This window comes from Ailuropoda melanoleuca, chromosome 6 (assembly GCF_002007445.2).
Source record: "Ailuropoda melanoleuca isolate Jingjing chromosome 6, ASM200744v2, whole genome shotgun sequence".
In the NCBI taxonomy this organism is placed as follows: domain Eukaryota; kingdom Metazoa; phylum Chordata; class Mammalia; order Carnivora; family Ursidae; genus Ailuropoda; species Ailuropoda melanoleuca.
Genome location: NC_048223.1, coordinates 59,279,628 through 59,300,343, shown reverse-complemented (window position 1 = coordinate 59,300,343; position 20,716 = coordinate 59,279,628). Strand labels below are relative to the sequence as shown.

The 20,716-nt window shown below is 40.8% G+C and overlaps 1 protein-coding gene across 1 annotated transcript in view; it reads right to left on the bottom strand.

Moving 5' to 3' along the window:
• The window catches only part of PCNX2 (pecanex 2), a 296,677-nt gene that overhangs the window by 118,793 nt on the left and 157,168 nt on the right, over positions 1-20,716 (bottom strand). Inside the window, exon 20 of the mRNA XM_034662505.1 lies at positions 618-759. Coding sequence (XP_034518396.1) covers positions 618-759 — 142 coding nt within the window. The remainder of the gene's footprint in view (positions 1-617; positions 760-20,716) is intronic.

The window sequence follows — 20,716 nt, the reverse complement described above, 5'->3', positions numbered from 1 at the left end:
AATCCACTGATTATCGAGCAGGATTTCCATTTGCAAATTCAGAGTTAATTTTAATATATGAAAGCAGTAACTCAACTGAGCACCATTAATGCTTTGCAAAAACATGGGGGCACTTGACGGCATGAAGTCTCTGTGCTCCATTTTTTTTAATTGGGAGACTTCTCCGGATAAATGCAGAGAGAGCTGTGACAGTGATTAATCCCCCCCTCCCTCCAGCACAAAATGATAGAGTATTCGCTAAACAAAATGACAGGAGGCCATTCGTAAAGCTCTGAGCATGATGGTAGGAACTCCAGGAGCCCCCGGCATCATACTGTGCTTCCATCATCTTATTAAAGCTCACTGACTAAGCTTTTGCAGAAGGATTTTCAGAGCGACTGTCATTTAGTCACGACATCACTTAACGCAGATCTACGTTCTTTTTCAGCCTGGTCACTCTACAGTAACCAAAAAGTTCTAGCCAGTCTCAGGAAAAGCCTGCCGTGGCTTCCTTACACGTGGCCAGGACATGAGTAGATGCACGTTGGCTTCTGCTGCAGCCTGTTTAGAGAAAATTCACTGGATTTTGAAATCACTGTGATCAAAATCATGATGAAAATAAACCATTATCCACTTACTGGGTACCGAGCCTCCGGTAATTGCTGATTGAAAATGCATCGATAGTGAGGGCATTCAGAATTATTGCTGGGTACAAGATGTATTTTTCAAAACACTGAAGCCAAACATAGAGTCTTTCAAACCACATTAAATGGGCGGCATCTGAAAGAAACACAAAAACCACTTAGAACAGCCCCTGATCAAGTTATTTTCTTTAAGTGCATGTAATAAGAAGTAATATCCCCTCTTTAATTCAAAAGCTGCTGATCCAGACGCCAGATATTAGATATAATCTACCAATTTTCTTTCCAGGCAGCAACTCTAAGCTTTGTTTCTACATACATCATAAATAATAATATACAGTAATATAGACCAGTATCCCCATTTTTCAAGTCAAGTGATTTTTCCATATATAATTATTACTGGCACAATGAAATAGGTTGTCATATAACATCAAGGCATCTCAGAGTAATAAGGGTAGACAGTGAAGGATGAAGAACTGAAAAACAATCCAGGGGTCCATCTCCTCTCAAGCTGGAGAATCTTCCAAGGCTGGGCTTTCTTCTCCCTCTTTTTAGTCTTTAAATCTGCAATCAAACTAATGAATCATCGAACTTTACATCAAAAAAATTAAATTAAATTAAATTAAATTAAAAAATAAATAAATCTGCAATCAGATCCTCAGGCAATATATACAAAGAAGAGAAAGCTGATCCCCAGGCCCCATCATGATGAATATTCGAATGTGTGACATTCTTGTGAACCCTCATGACAAAGGGAGCACCATGGGGAATGAAGCCTATTCCCACAAGGCTAAGGTTTTGAGTCAGACCAGTCTGGGTTTGCATTCAGACTCTACCAACCACTGGTGTTTGATGGTGAACAGTTAACTTTTCTTCCTGAGCCTGTTTTGTGTGCCCCTCCCAACCCTGAGTCTGCTACTGGGGATGTGATGGCCCCTCTTTCCATCCAGTCATGGCAGGGGAGAAATCTGCTCTCCCCCAGGATGGGGTAATATGGAATGCATACTTGTAGTGCCATTGCCCATCTCTGACTACTCTTCTCGGTGAGCAGGTGGAGAGGTGGCAGGGTGGAGCTCTCCTCTGCTTCTGGCTTCTGTGAGGAGAGCACACTTGGTTCAGCCCAGGGCCTGAGGGGAGGCCTATCTCACTCCCCACTGAATCTCTCTGCTGGTCACTGTGAGGCTGATGTGGACCCCAATCCACCACCCAATAGACAGGAAAATGAACCAGATATGCCGGGGACACAGTTCCCTCCACAGCAAGTCTCAGAGGCCAAACCTCCAAAGGGCGAAGCTGACTCCACTGAGCTTCTGGACTCACAGTCTTCCACCATTTATAATAAAAAAACTTATACCCCAATAACCTATCATAAAAAACAAGAAAGCCATATAGTTTTTACATTATTTGAATTGCACAAGAATCAACTCATGAAAGACAAACAGGTCACACTCACCGTGTAGGGTGACACAGCAGAAATGGGCTGACTCCTCCAGGTGTCTTAACCAGTTTCAGAAGACAAATTACCTGCTTCTAACATTTTTCACTGGGACTTTATGTAAAGGGTCTCAGGAAGCAGCACAAACACACAGGTACCATACACACAGAATCGGAAACCGATAATTTACTTTTTTGCTTATATGGCTTAGCTATCTATGCAAGAATTAATTATGACAACTCAAAAACACCAAAGCTATCTTCACTTGATTAAAAATGTGAGGAGAGGTCGGCATTCAGAAATCTTACTCAAAAAGAATTGATTTGAATGCGATAGGAATGGTGAAGACAGGTAGAGTGGGAATACCTCATGACATGGGAAATAATAAGAACAAAAATCCCAATGATTAATTTAATAAGTAGAAGAGAGATGCAATGAGAAATTATCAAGATAAAAATAAAAAGAAATTTTAGTGGCAAATGAAACAGGGAGGAAGACTGGATATTTACCCAAAGAAAATGAAAATACGAATTTGAAAAGATCCATGCATCCCTGTTGACTGCAGCATTATTTACAACAGCCAAATTATGGCAGCAGCCCAAGTGTCCATCGCCTGACGAATGCATAAAGAGGAGGTGGCGTGTATGTGTATGTATGTGTATAATATATACATATTAAATATTACTTATAAAAAAAGAATGAAATCTTGCCATCAGCAACAACATGGATCAACCTGGAGGCTTTAATGCTAAGTGTAATAAGTCAGTCAGAGAAAGACAAGTATCATGATTTCACTCATATGTGGAATTTAGGAAACAAAATAAACAGAAAAAAAGAGACAAACAAAAAACCAACTCTTAAATACAGAGAACAAACTGATGGTCACTGGAGGGAAGGTGGGTGGGGGAGGGGTGAAAGAGGTGAAGGGGATTAAGAGTACATTTATCTTGATGAGCACCGAGTAATGTATACAATTGTTGGATCACTATATTGTACACCTGAGACTAATACAACACTGAATGTTAACTATACTTCAATTAAAAAAGCATATATACACCGTGGAATATTACTTGGCCATAAAAAAGAATGAGATTTTTTTCCATTTGTGACAACATGGATGGACCTTGAGGGCATTATGCTAAGTGAGATAAGTCACAGAAAGACAAATACCATATGATTTCACATATATGTGGAACCTAAAAACCAAAACAAATGAACAAACAAACAAAAAAAACCCAAAACAGACTCTTAAATACAGAGAAAAAACTGGTAGCTGCCAGAGGGGAGTGAGAGAGGGGCTGGGCGAAATAGGTCAAGGGTATTAGAGGTACAAACTTCCATTTATAAAACAGATAAGTTACAGGGCTGAAAAGTATGGCATAGTCAATAATATTCTAATAACTTTATATGGTGACAGACGGTGACCACACTTACCATAGTGAACGCTGTGTAACGTATAGAATTGTCTAAGTTATACACCTGAAACTAAAACAACATTGTATGTCAACTATACTTTAGTAATTAAAAAACAGCAAGGACATTGGGTAGGGATTTAACTTTGGGTATTCTTAATGGTCAATGTGTAGTGTTTTCTGGTGTAGATTTGGAAATGGATTATTTCATAACGAATTAAGTTTTTTTTTTACTTATAATTAATGAGATCTAGGTATATTATGTATTTTACAGAGAGGTAAAAGGGTTTTTATCTTTTGTGAAAATATATGAAAATTTAGAAACACAAATCTTTATGATCTGTCCCCCATTTCCTTTAGGCAAATGATGTTAACCCCTACTTCCTAGAGAAAATTGAGGCGATTAGGCAACAATTGCCTAATCCTCCCGCCCTTCAACTACCAATTTATTTATACTCACATCTGCCTTCTCGGTTCTCCTGGGGCCGAGCTCCCACTGATGCTCTGGGTCTCACTCTTCCTGACATCTGGTTCAGGATTCACACCCCCCAGAGGAGCTCTTTCCGACTGGCAAGTGGCAAGATTCCAGTCTGTGCCAAACTGAAAACTTACTTTCCGCTCTGCACCTCCTTCTTGTGCTCACTCTGCCCTTTTCTGCACAGCGTCTTGAAAAGGCTGGGAATGTGTGACGATCCCGGGCCCTAGTCTCCTACTTGCTGCTGAAACTTCTGCCCCTGGGTGTTTGCAGCTACACCTGCTCAGAACAGTATAGGAGACAGCCACCTGTGCATTCCTAAATGACAACAGGTCCTTCTCAGTCTATCTCACTGGATCTTTCTAGGCACGAAGCATCACTGGTCCTTCCTTCTTTTTAAAACTCTCTGTCCAGGGGCACCTGGGTGGCTTAGTCAGTTGGGATCTGCCTTCGGCTCAGGGCATGATCTCAGGGTCCTGGGATCGAGCCCCGAGTTGGGCTCCCTGCTCACTGGGGAGTCTACTTCTCCCTCTCTCTCTCTCTCTCTCTCTGGCCCTCCCCACCTCGTGTTCTCTCTCTCAAATAAATAAATAAATAAAATCCTTTAAAAATATTTCTTTCCCCCTCTCCCTCTCCTTATACCCCCCACTCACATTATCTCTCTCTCTAAAAATAAAATGCAATAAATAAAATAAAATAAAATAAAATAAAATAAAATACTCTCTGTCCTTAGCTTCCCCATGCCACCCACTCTTGCTGGCGCTTAAACCTTCCACCCTACTCTTTCCATTTTCTCTGCAAGCTCCTCTTCCCTTTACTTGGTCATTTGCTTTCCTTGGACTTCTTTACTTTTTCCTCTTTTTCTTGAGCTGATGCTCTCAACACCCTGAACTTTAATGATTATATCCGTGCCGACGACACTTGGATCTGTAACTCAACCTTCCATCTGTCTCCTGGCCCCCAGATCTCAATACTCAACTGAATAGCTTCATCATCTGACGTCCCTAAGGAATCTTCAGATACGTGTCAGAGACTGAACTTGTCAACCCCCACACACCTGCTCTTCCAGACGCATTCTTTATCTGATTTAACGACACTTGCATTCACTTCGTCATGCAGGTAATATACCTTGGAGTCATCCTAAGTCAGCTCTTCTCAATCATACCTGCAAGTTGGAATTACCTGGGGACAAGGCTGAAAGACACTGTCTGAGATCTGTGATGCTCAAACTTCGAGATGCAAATAATTCGCTTGCTAAAACACAGAATCCGAGCTGATGGGTCTGGAGCAGAGCCAGACATTCTGCAGCAGCTACTGTGTCCCCTCTGGAGTCACGACCGTCACTGGCGCACTCACATTCTATACTTCACTGGCTACCTGAATGAGCCGCGCTGGATTTTTGAAAACCTTTTCATTCAGCTTTTTCATATATGGAAACCGGCACAAACCATACACGTTAGAGCTGCGTCCCTAGCACCTAGATGAAGACACGCTCTTGAAGCAACCCCCCCACCTGCTTACAGTCACTGCTCCACGAGGTAACCTCTGCCCCAACCCCAAACACCACTGTTTAGTTTGCCTCCTATTCTCTTGTATCTTTCGTTCAACAATTTTCGTGAGGTCCAGCCACCTGTGTGTGTGTCACTGTCATCCGTCCGTTCTCACCACTGTGTAATAATCTGGGTGAATATATACAGGTTATTTTTCCAGGCTACAGTTCATGGGCATTCATTTTGTTTTCAGTGTATAGCTACTCTGTACAGTGCTGCCTCGAACATTCTGTTACGTGCCTTCTGATAAACACGCGTACGTTTCTGCGGGATACAGATCTAGGTAGAGAATTGCTAGGTGATTCAGTGTGTGTACAGGAAGCTCAAGGAAATTTTCCAAAGCTACGGAGCCAATTGATACTCCCACAAACACTGCAGAGAGTTCCTTCTGTTTGTTCACATCCTTTCCAAAACATTTTCTCCCTCCTTCACTTTAACTACACTGTGGGTGTCGAGTGCTATCATATTATGGTTTTATTTTGCATTTCCCTGATGACTAATATGGTTAAGTACCTTTTCCTATGTTTCCGGGCCATGTGGATACACACTTTTGTGAAGCGGCTCTTAATGTGTATTGCCTGGTTCTTTCCTCTCCAACAGGTCTTTTCTTTACTCATTATTAGGATTATACGACTTCTCTTTACTGATTTTTAGGGGTTCCTTGTATATCTCAGGTATGCGTCTTTAGTCAGATATATGCATTGGAAAGCTCTTCTCTCATTTTATGGGTTATCACTCTCTTAATAGTACCTTTTGTAGAAAAGAAATACTTGATTTGAATATGTTCCAACTTCTCATTTTGTTTTTCCTTTTGGAGTCTTTTGTGATCTGTTTAAAAGACAAAGATCACGACCACATTCTCCTGCGTTTTCCTCTTAGACTTTATTGTTTTATCTTTCACATTTAGATCGGCAAGCTATCTAGAACTGATGATTGTGTATAACGTAAGATAGGGATTGAGACCAATTTTTTTCCAATGGGGATACCTAAGTGACCACCACTATTTACTGAAAACAATTTCTATTTCCTCCTGCGCAGCAGTGAACTACACTGTTACACATGCCTTTCTATGTGCTGGGTGCCTTCCTGCAATGTTCTTCTGTACTTCCTACTCGAGAAACTCCTAATCTTTTCACTGAATCTGGCATCTGGCCATCTGGAACTTTCCTTGCCCCCTCCCCACCCCTTTGCCATTATTCCCAGAACAGTCGCTACCAACGTTTGCCAGGACAGCTCACTCCAAGTGTCCATCCCAGTAGAAGGGTTTAATCACCAGCAATGTTTAGAACTGTCAGTACACGGTGAGAGTAAAAAGGAGGCCAAATTTTAACTGGCTTTATCATTGTTTTCAAATTCTTGATAAACAGTGCATCTCCCCCTTTCTGCCTGGACCCTGGGTGGACCCTGGTGTTTCCCCACCATCGGGGGATCCACGGCACCTCCATGTAAGGAGTACCTATGAGGCATCAGCCAGATGCTGAGCTTGGCATACTGTATACATTACTTCGAGTTTTCAGGCAAAATACATTATTTGTGCCATCACTATGCACTGTGAATTCTATAATTACAGTACCTGTCACACTGTGGAGTATTCATTTAAATATTAATCTCCCCACTGGACTTTAGGTTTGTCAAGAGTAGATCTTGTCTTCAAGACTAAACCATGTCTTCGTTAGTTGAGTCTGTCAAGTCCTTATGGAACACCTGGCTTACAGCTGGGGTTACGTAAACGTTCATTTACTATCTTATCCTTTTTGCGTCCAGAGGAACTCTGAATAGTTAAATTGAACAAAGAGACGCGTAAAACAGCAGCCCCCCCCCCGCCCAGAATTACTTTCTGAATACAAAACGAAAAGCTTTCGAACTCTAGCGTATTAAGCAATCTTTTCTATTTTAGTCTCTCATAAAGTACAATCCATTACATTTAGGTTTCCTTCCAAACAGATTATTTTTTCTGATTTCTCAATTTATATTGAGAAAATATATGTCAGTTTGAGGCCGTCACATCAAATGCAGCTCCGCCTGCTTATAAAAATACATTTACAGAGTTCTATCAACATTTGTCACCAATTCGGAGAAACATGACAACCTTAGCTAGATTGCTGCAAAAATATGTAAATTAAGGAAATACAAGCCAACCTCATGCTACAGGGCTGTTAGAAAACATCTGAATTAAAAGAAACATTTGAGTAGCTCATAACCGTAGAATGCCCGTTTTTGCCACTTGGATGGGGGAGTGTGATCCAGGCCTTTAAACGTTCGTCGCATTTGCTTTTAGACAATGATATTTTCCAGTGAGTGGCGATAAGGCTGCTTTGAGGGCAGGGACACCATCCCACTGCAGGCTTCCCAAGGATTTACTGCAGCTAATGAAAACCAAGATGGGTTTTCCATAAGAATTTTAGCTGAGCCATCCCGGAGAGATGTAAAGCAATGAGTTTCAAAAAAATAAGCTCTAATAAGCTCTGAATTCACCGTCCATGCCTTTCCAAATATTTGAGAGCAAAAGTACTTATTCAGTGAGATTTCACCCTCTGTGGTACCTGGGAGGGGCGGGGAGACATATGTGTGAAACTGTATCGTAGACACACTTTGAGGCAGGTAGCTAAGATATGCAGGCTCTCGGAAGTCTTACCTTGTAAGCACCATTCTGCTGCCTGACTTCGGAAGAGCTAAGTCATAAGAAGTGCATTCAGTATGGCCCTGATAACATCCGTGAACAGCTAAGGCCTTGGATCTTTAAGGGTCATCACGGGTTCTCTAGTTAGAAGCCACCCGATGATAGCTACAAAGGAGCTCTACGAAGGATACGAAAAAATTCCAAGGAACTAGAAACCAGCTCATGCAGAAGTCACTAAAACTTCTACCATTTCTTTAATAGCACCCTTACTCAACTGAGCTGGAAGCCAGGTCACACTGCATGATGCATCTCTCGTTTACTTCCCGAGGGGCTGCCCGGGAATGAAGGTGACAAGCGAATGTCAGGCAAGCTCCCACGTGCAACCGGCTGGTGGACCCTGGATCTCTAGATGCGAGGACAGAGAGAGCCCTTCACAGTGTCCGCACACGCCGGCAAGCTCAGGGACGCACACTGTATGCTGGGGGAAAATCATTCTAGGTAAAGATGCATCCCGAGGCATGGCTTCCCCCGCTGATGTTCCGACAACATCTAGCCAAAGCAGGGGTGGAGAAGGATGTGGAAAGGGAGGTAAAATAAATACGTATGAATGACAGAGTAGAGAGCAAATCCCAGAGGTCACCACCTCCAAACTTTCGACTTGGGATTCTGCTAATCCTTTATGTTGAAAGAAAATTAATGTCCCTTTTAATTTTATTTACCTCTAGACTCCTTCTAGCAAGTTTGGTAATGCATTCCAATGAAATGTTACAATATCTAGGGCACCTGGGTGGCTCAGTCAGTTAAGAGTCCACCTTCAGCTCAGGTCATGATCCCAGGGTTCTGGGATCGAGCCCCACATTGGGCTCCCTGCTCAGGGTGGGGGAGCCTGCTTCGCCCTCTTCCTCTGCCCCTCCCCCCACCACCACCACTCGTGCTCTCTCTCTCATGCTCACTCTCTCTCTCTCAAATAAATGGATAAATAAATCTGTAAAACAAGAAATGTTACAATCTCTAGATTGTTTTTGTACTGAATGTTTATGTTTGGAAGCAGAGGGGAAGCAAATAGAAAGATGAATAATAACACAGGAGGAAACTAAAACCAGAGCATAATTCCAGAATTCTGATTGCTCAAAGACTAAACTCAATCCTTTCTTATGGCGTGACCATGGAAAGCTAATAAAAAGGAAAGCTCACAGATGCAGTAGCATGATAAACATGTTTCTTAGGGCCCCAAACTGCTTCAGGATTCATACAAAGTCAAGTTAGAAAGAAAATCTTCGCAATGGTATTTTATAACAGTCTTTTTGTAATGCCCTGACTACGCACAGAGGCCATAAAAAGACCTTACTTGAGCATTAGTATTTCTCTTTTCCCTGGAATATTAGGCCCGTGAGGAAAAGAATGCAAACTAACTATGCCATTTACAAGTTATATATGACTTATTACAAGAGAGCACTTTAAATTTTCTTAAAGGCTTTTCAGGTTGTGTTTTACTTAGATGCTTATGCTTCCAAAATAAGTCCTTCTCGATAATTGAAAGTGAATCAAAAATCTTCAGGATGTTTTTATCTTTAGGGAGATAATTTTCTCCGATTCAAATCTTGAATTACGATTAAAGCTGCAAGGATACGTGGCCTCCTGCTTTGCAGGAACCAGGCATGTTCCTAAGCATTTCCAGACGTGCACAGCTCGGTTCAAACGGCCCTGTCACCCTGAGGCATCTCAGGCAGAGACACCCTGCAAAATGGAATTACCACATCGAGGCCGGTGGAACCCCCTTATTATCAGCAATCGTTTTTCCCTATGAATGCTTCTCCCTCCTTTCTTTCTCTCGGGGCCACATCTCAGCTTGTAAAGTCCTTAGTGCTAGCATGTACATAGGTCATGGTGTATTCTCCAGAAACAGGCCTCACTTCCAAAACGAGCATGAAGCGGGTAAGTAATCATTCTTAAATGTAGAGCAAACCACATTACGCTGCTGCTCAAAGCCCTATAATCCTGCTTAGGAGAAATCCGAGGTCCCCATGACCCTTCCGCTCCCATTAGCCAACACACGGTGTGCCCATGGCTTCCTGGGATCCCATTCCTCCCCTTTGAGGGCTAACCCTGTCTTTCTCCTTCAAGCTTCGAATTAAATGTCACTTCCTCAAAGGAGCCTTTCTCTGTCTCTCAGATATCAATCGGGATCCCTTCATACTCCTTCCTTGCGTCTTCATACTCCTGCCCTTCACTGTCCTTTAGACCCTGTACATGTGCATTACTCTGCGTGAATGTCCAGCCCTCTGCGACAGCCAGGGGGCCGAGCCTGTCTTCCTCCATCATCTTCGTCCATAGGAGCCGCTCAGTAGCTTCACGCAACATCACTGATTAATTGACTAATAACTCAGTGAACGAAAGCAGACACCCGGTGGGACAGAGGGTGAGAAGCTGGGGCGCCCGCGGTGTGGCACCAGCTGCCTTGCCGGGCTTCGAGGTGTAGTCCTGGCCACAGTGCATTACCCTTCTCAGAAGGTTCTGCCCAGGGTGAGGCCACGGCGGCCACACTCCCCAGCTTGTCCCCAGCATTCGGCACTGTCCCTGGCACGCGGTGGGTCCTATCATTATTTCTGAACGAATCAATACCTATTATCAGGTCAGACAAACCTCTCAGAGATATGCAGGGTAGTGAAGGGCAATAGTCAGGCAGCAGAATATTCAAACTTTTCAAGGAATACCACTTTTAGTTGTTTCTTTAGTGGTTTTTGACTTTGGGTCATGCTAGGAAAATTCTTTTTCTCTCCCCAACCAAGATTATATAACTTGACCTATATTTTCATGCAGCTGCTATTCCGGTTTTTCTTTCTCTTCCTCCTTTTGAAAAATGTTTAAAAATTTTTTTTAATATTTTATTTATTTGACAGAGACAGCCAGCGAGAGAGGGAACACAAGCAGGGGGAGTGGGAGAGGAAGAAGCAGGCTCCTAGCGGAGGAACCTGATGTGGGGCTCGATCCCAGAACGCTGGGATCACGCCCTGAGCCGAAGGCAGACGCCTAACGACTGCGCCACCCAGGCGCCCCTGAAAAATGTTTTAAATTTTTAATCCATCTGGAATTTCATTTGATACGAAGTCTAACTCAATTTTTAAAAATGTTTAGCTCATTTGCCCAAAACTTCCCACTGATTTTTTTCATTAATTCAGTGGGAATACAAATGCATCCTTCACCATCTCCTCAAAGGCACAGAGGAGCTCTCAGGAGAATCAGTGCAATAATGCGCTTTCTCCTCTTGATAGAAAGATCCTCTGCTAATATAAACCCATAGTATTTAAAACTGAAAACACTATTGAAATCTTTTATTACTTTTTCACGTGAAGAAGTTTAGGTCAAAAATTTTCATGCGAAAAGCATTCAGAGCAACTTTTAAAAGTTCTCCCTATGAGCAGAGGAAGGAAGATTCTTCTCGTTGGGAAGAACAAGGCCTATGCACTTACTGATTTTTGCATTCTCAACACCGAGCACAGCACCTAGTACCTAGCAGGTACTCAGGGATGTCTAATTTACAAAACCAGATCTTTTCCCCCGAGTCAAGTGTGATTTGTATGTTACTTAAATTACAAGCTCACTCTAAAACACGGCTTCTGGTTCTCCACTGGCATCTCCATAACTTGTCCTATCACAGAGTGCTCTGAGACTTTATCTACTTCAGACAAGACCCCAGGGGACGTACATCAGGGAGGCCAAGTCAGCCATTCATCACGGTGACCTCACCCACTGCAGGTGCGAGCTAACATCATCCCTCCAGATGGCCAGCTTTGGCCCTTCCGTGCACGCCCGTGGGGCCAACAGTGCCCAAAGCCGCTGCATTCCATCCTACATGAATCATATGCATATTTAGACTTTCCGGTGGTTAGTGGCAGTTTTTCTACACTTCTCCAATTACTGACCACTCATTTGACTTCCACGTTGTTTGAGACGTATCGGCAGTCTAAGAGAATCCCACTGGGTCCTTGGGTAAACACTCTAGTGGCTTGCTGGAGAGCTGAGGTTAGCAGCTGACCACTGAGCTGTCCCCAAACCCTCTCCTGCCTGATGCTGGCCAGCACCGGCCTGTGCTGAGTCTCCAGGCCTCCTTCAGCCTCGCTCCCCTTTGAGCAGAAGTACCTGGGTTCCACTTCCCATGTTTGCTGCTGCAGGTGTGAGCCTGGTTCCACTCCAGTCCCCTGAAGCCCCCCCCCCCAGCCTTGTGGAGACCAACACGGAAAGCTTAGTCCCCCAGCTGACAAGAAGGAGGCCAGCCAGCATGGGAGAATGCAGAGGAGCAGTGCCTGGCAGGGAGGGAAAGAAAAGGAGAGGAAGAGAGTGCGCATGAAAGGGATAACAACAGAGGGAATAATTAATCAGGCAGGCTTCCACCCAACAGGCTGTTTTTTGACACCTCAGCTCTGAGCCACTTTTTTGGCACCTGGAATGTACTTTCCCATGGAAGCATCATAGCACATGGGACTGTTACTCAGCTAATACTCGTTCAGTTCATGCTTCAAACTATTTTTGTTGCTTTGAATTAAAGAGACTTTGCAGGGTACTCCAGGTCTGTAACTACCACCCGATGTTGGCATCTTTTTATGTGGGGAAGAAAAGGGATGAAGTACGGAATATAGTCTTCTTCCCAAAACTGTGGCATCTCACCCACAAAGAGGAGATCTTCCCAAAGACGCCAGCACAGCCTCAATGTTTTGAAATCAAATAATGCCTGCCATGTCACAAAGGATTTTTACATAGATTACTGGGTTTCATTTAATCACCATAGAAATTCTGCAAATGAGGTCATTCAAGTGGTACTATCACCTGTTGACAAAAATGTCAAAAACACAGAACATAGAAGGGGGAATGAACCATGAGAGACTACGGACTCTGGGAAACAAACTGAGGGTTTCAGAGGGAAGGCGGATGGGCCGATTGGGATAGACCAGTGATGAGTATTAAGGAGGGCATGTATTGCATGGAGCACTGGGTGCTATACACAAACAATGAATCATGGAACTTTACATCAAAAACTAAGGATGTACTATATGGTGACTAACATAACATAAAAAAAAAAAAAACACAGAACATAAACTTCCGGATTATAAAGGGCCACCAACCAACTACCACAACTGAAGAAATAAGGCACAAAGCAATGTGCAAAATGAGTGAATTTCAGAACTTTGGGGAAGAGCAGGAGGAGTATGCACTTACTGAATACATTCTGCCTGCCGAGGACGATGCCAATACTCTACACTTCTTATCTTGATTAATTTCATCCCCCGACAAATCTTTCTTGTAGGAACCCCCATTATAAATGACAAAATTGAATCACAATGGTTAAGCATAATTAATATGTGACAAGCCAAAATTTGAGCCCATTCTCTGGTCTATGGCACTTTAATTTCCCCCTTAACTTTCCAAAAGCTTCCTGCAGGGGAAAATCTGGTCACATACAAAGGCCCAAGGGGTTGGAAAGGCATCAGACTTCTCCATGGCAGCAATGGAAGGTGGAAGATGATGGGACATTACCTTAGCATTCTTACAGAAGTGTTTACATCCTCAGTTGCTGCACAATACCCACTATCCATTAAGTGCAAGGCAGAATGGAAATACTTGGAGATACGCAAAGTCTCAGAAATTCTCCTTCCCGGGCACCCTTTCCCTGGAGTGACTGGAGGAGGTGCTTCATTCACAAAGAGGGAGTAAACACAGAACAATCAGAGCAGGTTCCAGGAGGGAGTCCAGGGAGGATGGAACTAATAGATGATCTGACAGGTGTGCCTATATGGAAACCTGAACTGAGAGCTCCCATAGCTATGGGAAAGGCTAGCAAATCAAAAACAGAAATCTGAGCAAGGAAGGAAAAGTAACTGTGGTATACTACTGGACTAGAAGTGAGCAACAATCAGACTTAATAGAGAAAAAAAAGTCCTGAGTATGTGTTCAAAAAAATATTAAAACTATATTGTGAGGAAGGAAGGAGAAAGGGAAAATGTTAATGTGTGAGGGAAGATAAGAGACAGGAATCCTTCTCATTCATAACAGGAAGTCAGTAGACAGGCAAATCTGAAATATCAAGACACGGCAGAACAAGAGGATCACGCAGAATTACGGTAAATACCAGAAGAAATATCTGAAGAGCAGGAAGTAATCGTTTATGGGCAGAGAGAATCAGACATGGGGAGAAGTTCACGAGAGTCTGCTGCTTGTCGTTACAACGTGTTCTATTTTATTCTTAATCTATGTATTACTTTGATATGAATGAAAAGTACATTAGAAAAAGCAACATCTCTCAGAACCACGTCTCTGACATGTAGAAACCAGTCTGTCGGGAAATCAACAGGCAAGATTTGCCAATACGCAAAGGAAATAGCATTTAAGAATGACAAAATCAGGACTCACTTGTGACTAAGTTTTGTGATAGTGATTTTTTTTAAGTTACAATTTCGATGAGATTCAGTATTTTCTATAATTTCTATAATCTTTTATCCATTTATTGTAGTACATCCAAAAATTATAGCTTAAGCTTTTTCAGCAACCATTTATTTTTTGCAGAGGAATGAGCCTATTTGTATATATTTTCCTATCCACATCTACCCTTGAGTCCTTCAAACCAGCCTTTACCTTACAAAGCTTTTTCTGCCCACATCAGCATGTAGGAAAGTCTTCCCTGGGGAATTTACAAAGCACTGATCGTTCACCTGGTCATTCAACCAATATCATTGAACACTTACTGTGCACCAGACATTAATTCAACATCTAGTCCTAAAATTCATACATTTTCCATTTTATAGGCATATCCAACCAGTTGGAAAAACTTAACCACTGAATATAAAATTAATTATAACCTTTTCATTTAGGGTCTGGGCCTTCTACTTCTTTGTATTTCCTGCAAGGCTGAACATAGTGCTGGCCCCACATCACTGTGTGTGCAGCAATCATGGCTCCCCCATTCTGGCACAGCCAGAGGCTTGCTTAATAGGTCACAAACTCTTTGATAACAGAAACCACATCTTAGTCACCCTATCTCACCGGTTCACAGGCTTCTTATCATGTAGGAACCCAGTAATTCTTTTTTTTAATGCATAGGAAATTCGTAAGCATTTTCTGAATGAATAAATAACAAGGGAATGTGAATAATGGAATTATTCTTTATCTCAATCTCTTAATTCCATTAAAACCCACTTTTATGGTAAGAGTAAGGTCATCAGATCAGAGCACTTTAATAATATTATGGAAATTTCTTCTGGGAGGTCATGTGAAAATATGACCCAACTTCATTAATTCGTTTCAAAATGACATCATTCCTTCTGAAAGTTCTTAGATAAAACAAATTTTCTTTTTTTGGATGGGGGGCTATTTTAGTTTTTATTTTAGTTCCAGTTAACATACAGTGTTAAATTAGTTTCAGGTATACAATACCGTGATTCAACACTTCCATACATCCCCCTGTGCTCATCACAAAAGTGCCCTCCTTAATCCCCATCACCTATTTCACCCATCCCCCTGCCCATCTTCCCTGAGGTAACCAGCAGTTTGTTCTCCATAATTAAGAGTCTGTTTCTTGATTTGTCTCTCTTATTCCCCTCTGCTCATTTGTTTTGCTTCCTAAATTCCACATATGAGTGAAATCATGGTATTTGTATCCTCTCTGATTGACTTATTTCATTATACCCTCTAGATCCATCCATGTTATTGCAAATGGCAAGATTTTATTCTTTTTTATGGCTGAATAATATTCCATTATATGTATAGACCACATCTTCTTTAACCATTCATCAATCAATGGATGCAAAGGCTGCTTCCATAATTTGGCTACTGTAAATAATGCTGCTTTAAACATAGGGGTGCGTGTATCCTCTTGAATTAGTGTCATTGTATTCTTTGGGTAAATACCCAGTAGTGAGATTGCTGGATAGTAGGGTAGCTCTATTTTTAACTTTTTGAGGAATCTCCATCCTGTTTTCCACAGTGGCTGCACCAGTTTGCATTCCCACCAGCAGTGCACGAAGGTTCCTTTTTCTCCACATCCTCACCAACACCTGTTGTTCCTGTGTTGTTGATTTTAACCATTCTGACTGTTGTCAGGTGACATCTCATTGTAGTTTTGATTTGCAGTTCCCTGATGATGAGTGATGTTGAGCATCTTTTCATATGTCTGTTGGCCTCTGAAGAAATGTCTGTTCATGTTTTTTGCCTATTTTTAAATTGTATTTGTTATTTGGGTGTTGAGTTTTATAAGTTCTTTATATATTCTGGATACTAACCCTTTATTAGATATGTCATTTGCAAATGTCTTTTCCCATTCCATAGACTGTCTTTCAGTTTTGTTTCCTTCACGGTGCAGAAGCTTTTTATTTTGACATAATCGCAATAATTTGTTTTTGCTTTTGTTTCTCTTACCTAGGGAACCTACCTATCTAGAAAAAAGTTGCTATGACAGATGTCAGAGAGGTTATTGCCTGTGTTCTCTTCTAACATTTCTATGATTTCAGGTCTCATATATAAGTCTTCAATCCATTTTGTATTTATTTTTGTGAATGGTGTAAGAAAGTGGTCCAGTTTCTTTCTTTTGCACGTTGCTGTCTAGTTTTCCCAGCACCGTTCGTTGAAGAGATGGTCTTTTTTCCCATTGGATATTCTTCCCTGTTCTGCTGAAGATTAATTGACCATGTGGTTGTGGGTTTATTTCTGGGTTTTCTATTCTGTTCTATTGATATATTTGTCTGTTTTTGTGCCAGTACCATACTCTTTTGATCACTACAGCTTTGTAATGTATAACTTGAAGTCCAGAATTATGATGCCTCCAGCTTTGCTTTCCTTTTTCAAGGTAGCTTTGGCTATGCAAGGTCTTTTGTGGTTCCATACAAATTTTAGGATTGGAGGGGCCTAGGTGGCTCAGTCAGTTAAGTATCCAACTCTTGGTTTCTGCTCAGGTCATGAGCTTGTGGTCGTGGGATCGAGCCCCTCATCTGGCTCTGTGCTCAGCATGGAGTCTGCTTCAGATTCTTTCTCCCTCTTCCTTTCCCTCCCCCTCTGCTCCTCCCTCAGCTTGCTCATGCTATCTCTGTCTCTTTCTCTCTCTCTCATGTAAATAAATAAAATCTTCAAAAAAAATTTTTAGGATTGTTTGATACAGTTCTTGAAAAATGTTGGTGGTATTTTGATAGGGATTGCATTAAATGTGTAGATTGCTTTGGGTAGTATAGACATTTTAATAATATTTGTTCTTCCAATCCATGAGCATGGAATGTCTTTCCATTTCTTTCTGTCCTCTTGAACTCTTTCATCAGTGTCTTATAGTTTTCAGAGTATAGGTCTTTCACTTGTTTGGTTAGGTTTATTTCGAGGTATCTTTTTATTTTTGGTGCAATTGTAAATGGGATTTTTTTTTTTTTTTAGTTTCTCTTTCTGCTGCTTCATTACTAGTGTATAGAAATGCAACAAATTTCTGTACACTGATTTTGTATAATTACAACTTTACTGAATTAGTTTATTAGTTCTAGCATTTTTTGGTGGAGTCTTTCCAGTTTTATGTATATAGTATCATGACATCTGCAAATGGTGAAAGTTATACTTCTTCCTTATGGATTTAGATGCCTTTTATTTCTTTGTATCCGATTGCTGTGGCTAACACTTCCACTACTATGTTGAATAAAAGTGGTGAGAGTGGACATCCTTGTCTTGTTCTTGACCTTGGGGAAAAACTGTCAGTTTCATCCACTAAAGGATGATATTAGCGGTGGATTTTTCATAGATGGCCTTTATTATCTTGAGCTATGTTCCCTCAAACTTACTTTGTTTAGGGTTTTTGTAATGAATGGATTTTGTACTTTGCCAAGTGCTTTTTCTGCATCTATTGAAATGATCCTATGGTTCTTATCCTTTCTCTTATTTATGTGATGTACCACATTGATCAATTTGTGAATATTGAACCACCCTGGAATAAACCCCAGTTAACCATGGTGAATGATTTTTTTTTTAATGTATTGTTGAATTTGGTTTGCTAGCATTTTGTTGAGGATTTCTACATCTATGTTCATCAAGGATATTGGCCTGTATTTCTCTTCTTTTAGTGGTATCTTTATTTGGTTTGGTATCGAGGTAATGCTGGCCTCATAGAATGAATTTGGAAGTTTTCCTTTCTTTTTTACTTTTAGGAACAGTTTAAGAAGAGTGGATACTAACTTTTCTTTCAATGTTTGGCAGAGTTTGCCTGTGAAGCCACCTAGTCCTAGACTTTTGTTTGCTGGGAGTTTTTTGATTACTGATTTGATTTATTTGCTGGTTATCAGTCTGTTCAAATTCTATTTCTTCCTGTTTCAATTTTGGTAGGTTATATGTTTCTAGGAATTTATTCATTTCTTCCAGGTTGTCCAATTTGTTGACATATAGTTTTTCATTATATTCTCTTCTAATTACTTGTGTTTCTGTGGTGTTGGTTGTTATTACTCCTCTCTCGTTTGTGATTTTGAGTCCTTTCTCTTTTTTTTTCTCAATCAGTCTGGCTAGAGGTCTATAAATTTTATTGATTTTTTTTCAAAGAACCAGCTCCTAGTTTCACTGATCTATTTTATCGGGGCTTTTTTCATTTCTATAACATTTATTTCTGCTCTAATCTTTATTACTGCCTTCCTTCTGTTGGTTTTAGGTTTTGTTTGTTGTCCTTTCTCTAGCCCCTTCAGGTGTAAGGTTACATTGTTTATTTGAGGGTTTAGTTTTTGTTTTTGTTTTTGTTTTTTGTTTTGTTTTGTTTTGCTTCTTGAGGTAGGCCTGTATTACTATAAACTTCCCTCTTAAAACTGCTTTTGCTGCATCCCAGAGGTTTTGGACCATTGTGTTTTCATTTTCATTTGTTTCATGTACTTTTTAATTTCTTCTTTCCTTTGGTTGTTTAGTAGCATGCTATTTAACCTCCATGTGTTTGCGATCTTTCCAGATTTCTTCCTGTGGTTGTCTTCTAGTTTCACACCATCTAGTTAATAATATTTGTTCTTCCAATCCATGAGCATGGAATGTCTTTCTATTTCTTTCTGTCCTCTTGAACTCTTTCATCAGTGTCTTATAGTTTTCAGAGTATAGGTCTTTCACTTGTGATGGTGAGTAAAGACGCATGGTATGACTTTAATCTTCTTGAATTTGTTGAGGGTGGTTTTGTGGGTTAATGTATGATCTATTCTGGAGAATGTTCCATGTGCACTTGAAACGAATGTGTATTCTGCTGTTTTAGGTTGGAATGTTCTGAATATATCCATCTGGTCCAGTGTGCCTTTCAGAGCCATCGTTTCCTTGTTGATGCTCTGTTTAGATGATCTGTCCATTGATATAAGTAGGGTGTTAATGTCCCCTACTATTATTGTATTATTACTGATTAATTCCTTTATGTTTGTTAACAGTTTTATGTATTTAGGTGCTCCTTGGTTGGGTGCATAAATATTTATAATTGTTAGATCTTCCTGTTGGACTGTCCCCCTTTTTATTATATAGTGCTCCTCTTTGTCTCTTGTTACGGTCTTTGTCTTAAAGTCTATTTTGCCCAATACAATAATTGCTACCCCAGCTTTCTTTCATTATCCATTTACGTGATAGATGATTCTCCATCCCCTCACATTCAATCTGCAGGTGCCTTAAGGTCTAAAACGAGCTTCTCATAAGCAGCTTATAGATGGGTCTTGGTTTTTTTTTTTTTTTATCCATTCTGTTGCCTTATGTCTTTTGATTGGAGCATTTAGTCCATTTACATTCAAAGTAATTATTGATAGATGTGCATTTATTACCATTAGATAAAACAAACTTTCAAACAGATACAACTTCTTACTGTTTACAGCAGAGGCTGATCAATGAAGTCATTTGTCTGGAATTACATCATAATTCAGGATCATAGATTAGTTTTATATTCTAAAATTCCAGTGCTCCTTAAACATTTGGTCTTGAAAGTTCCATACTTGACTAATACGGTGCCATCTGTAGTGCTGTCTACTCTGATATCTTGTTATTTTCAGCGTGATTCACTAAGATTGAACAACTTCACATTCCATTAATATGTCAGTTATAGCCACATCACCATATGTCTGCTGAACTGTACGATGAGTGACAGAATTTTATTCTTTTAGCTCAAATATTGGTGAAATATCTTGCTGGGGCTAGGATGTGACAAAGATTACCTAAATTCATCTCCAAAGCAAAGAACTGAATTGACTAAAAAAATACATGTTTCAATTTCCAGTCTTTGACTTGAGTTGTAGTCTGAATTTTATATCAAAATTTATTTTGTCTCTCCACATAATTTTGTATGTCAAGTAAAATTACATACCAGAGGTATGCAGAAAGGAAAGTAAATGGAAAGAAGCATATACACCTAGTTCAAATTTGTTCTAGCAAATAGAAGGCAGATGATATTTAAATGAGGTGCAGTTCAATAAACACACTTCTGTGCCCAGCACCAAGTAAACAGGGGAGAGCCAGTGTAAGCAAACAGTCACACTGCTCACACTCACTTGAGAGAATATGATGGAAAGGGAGATTCAGGGGAGCAGCCGAAAAGTTAGTCTGATCCAGGTGGTCAGGGAAGGACTTCCGGAGGCACTGATTTTTAAAACAG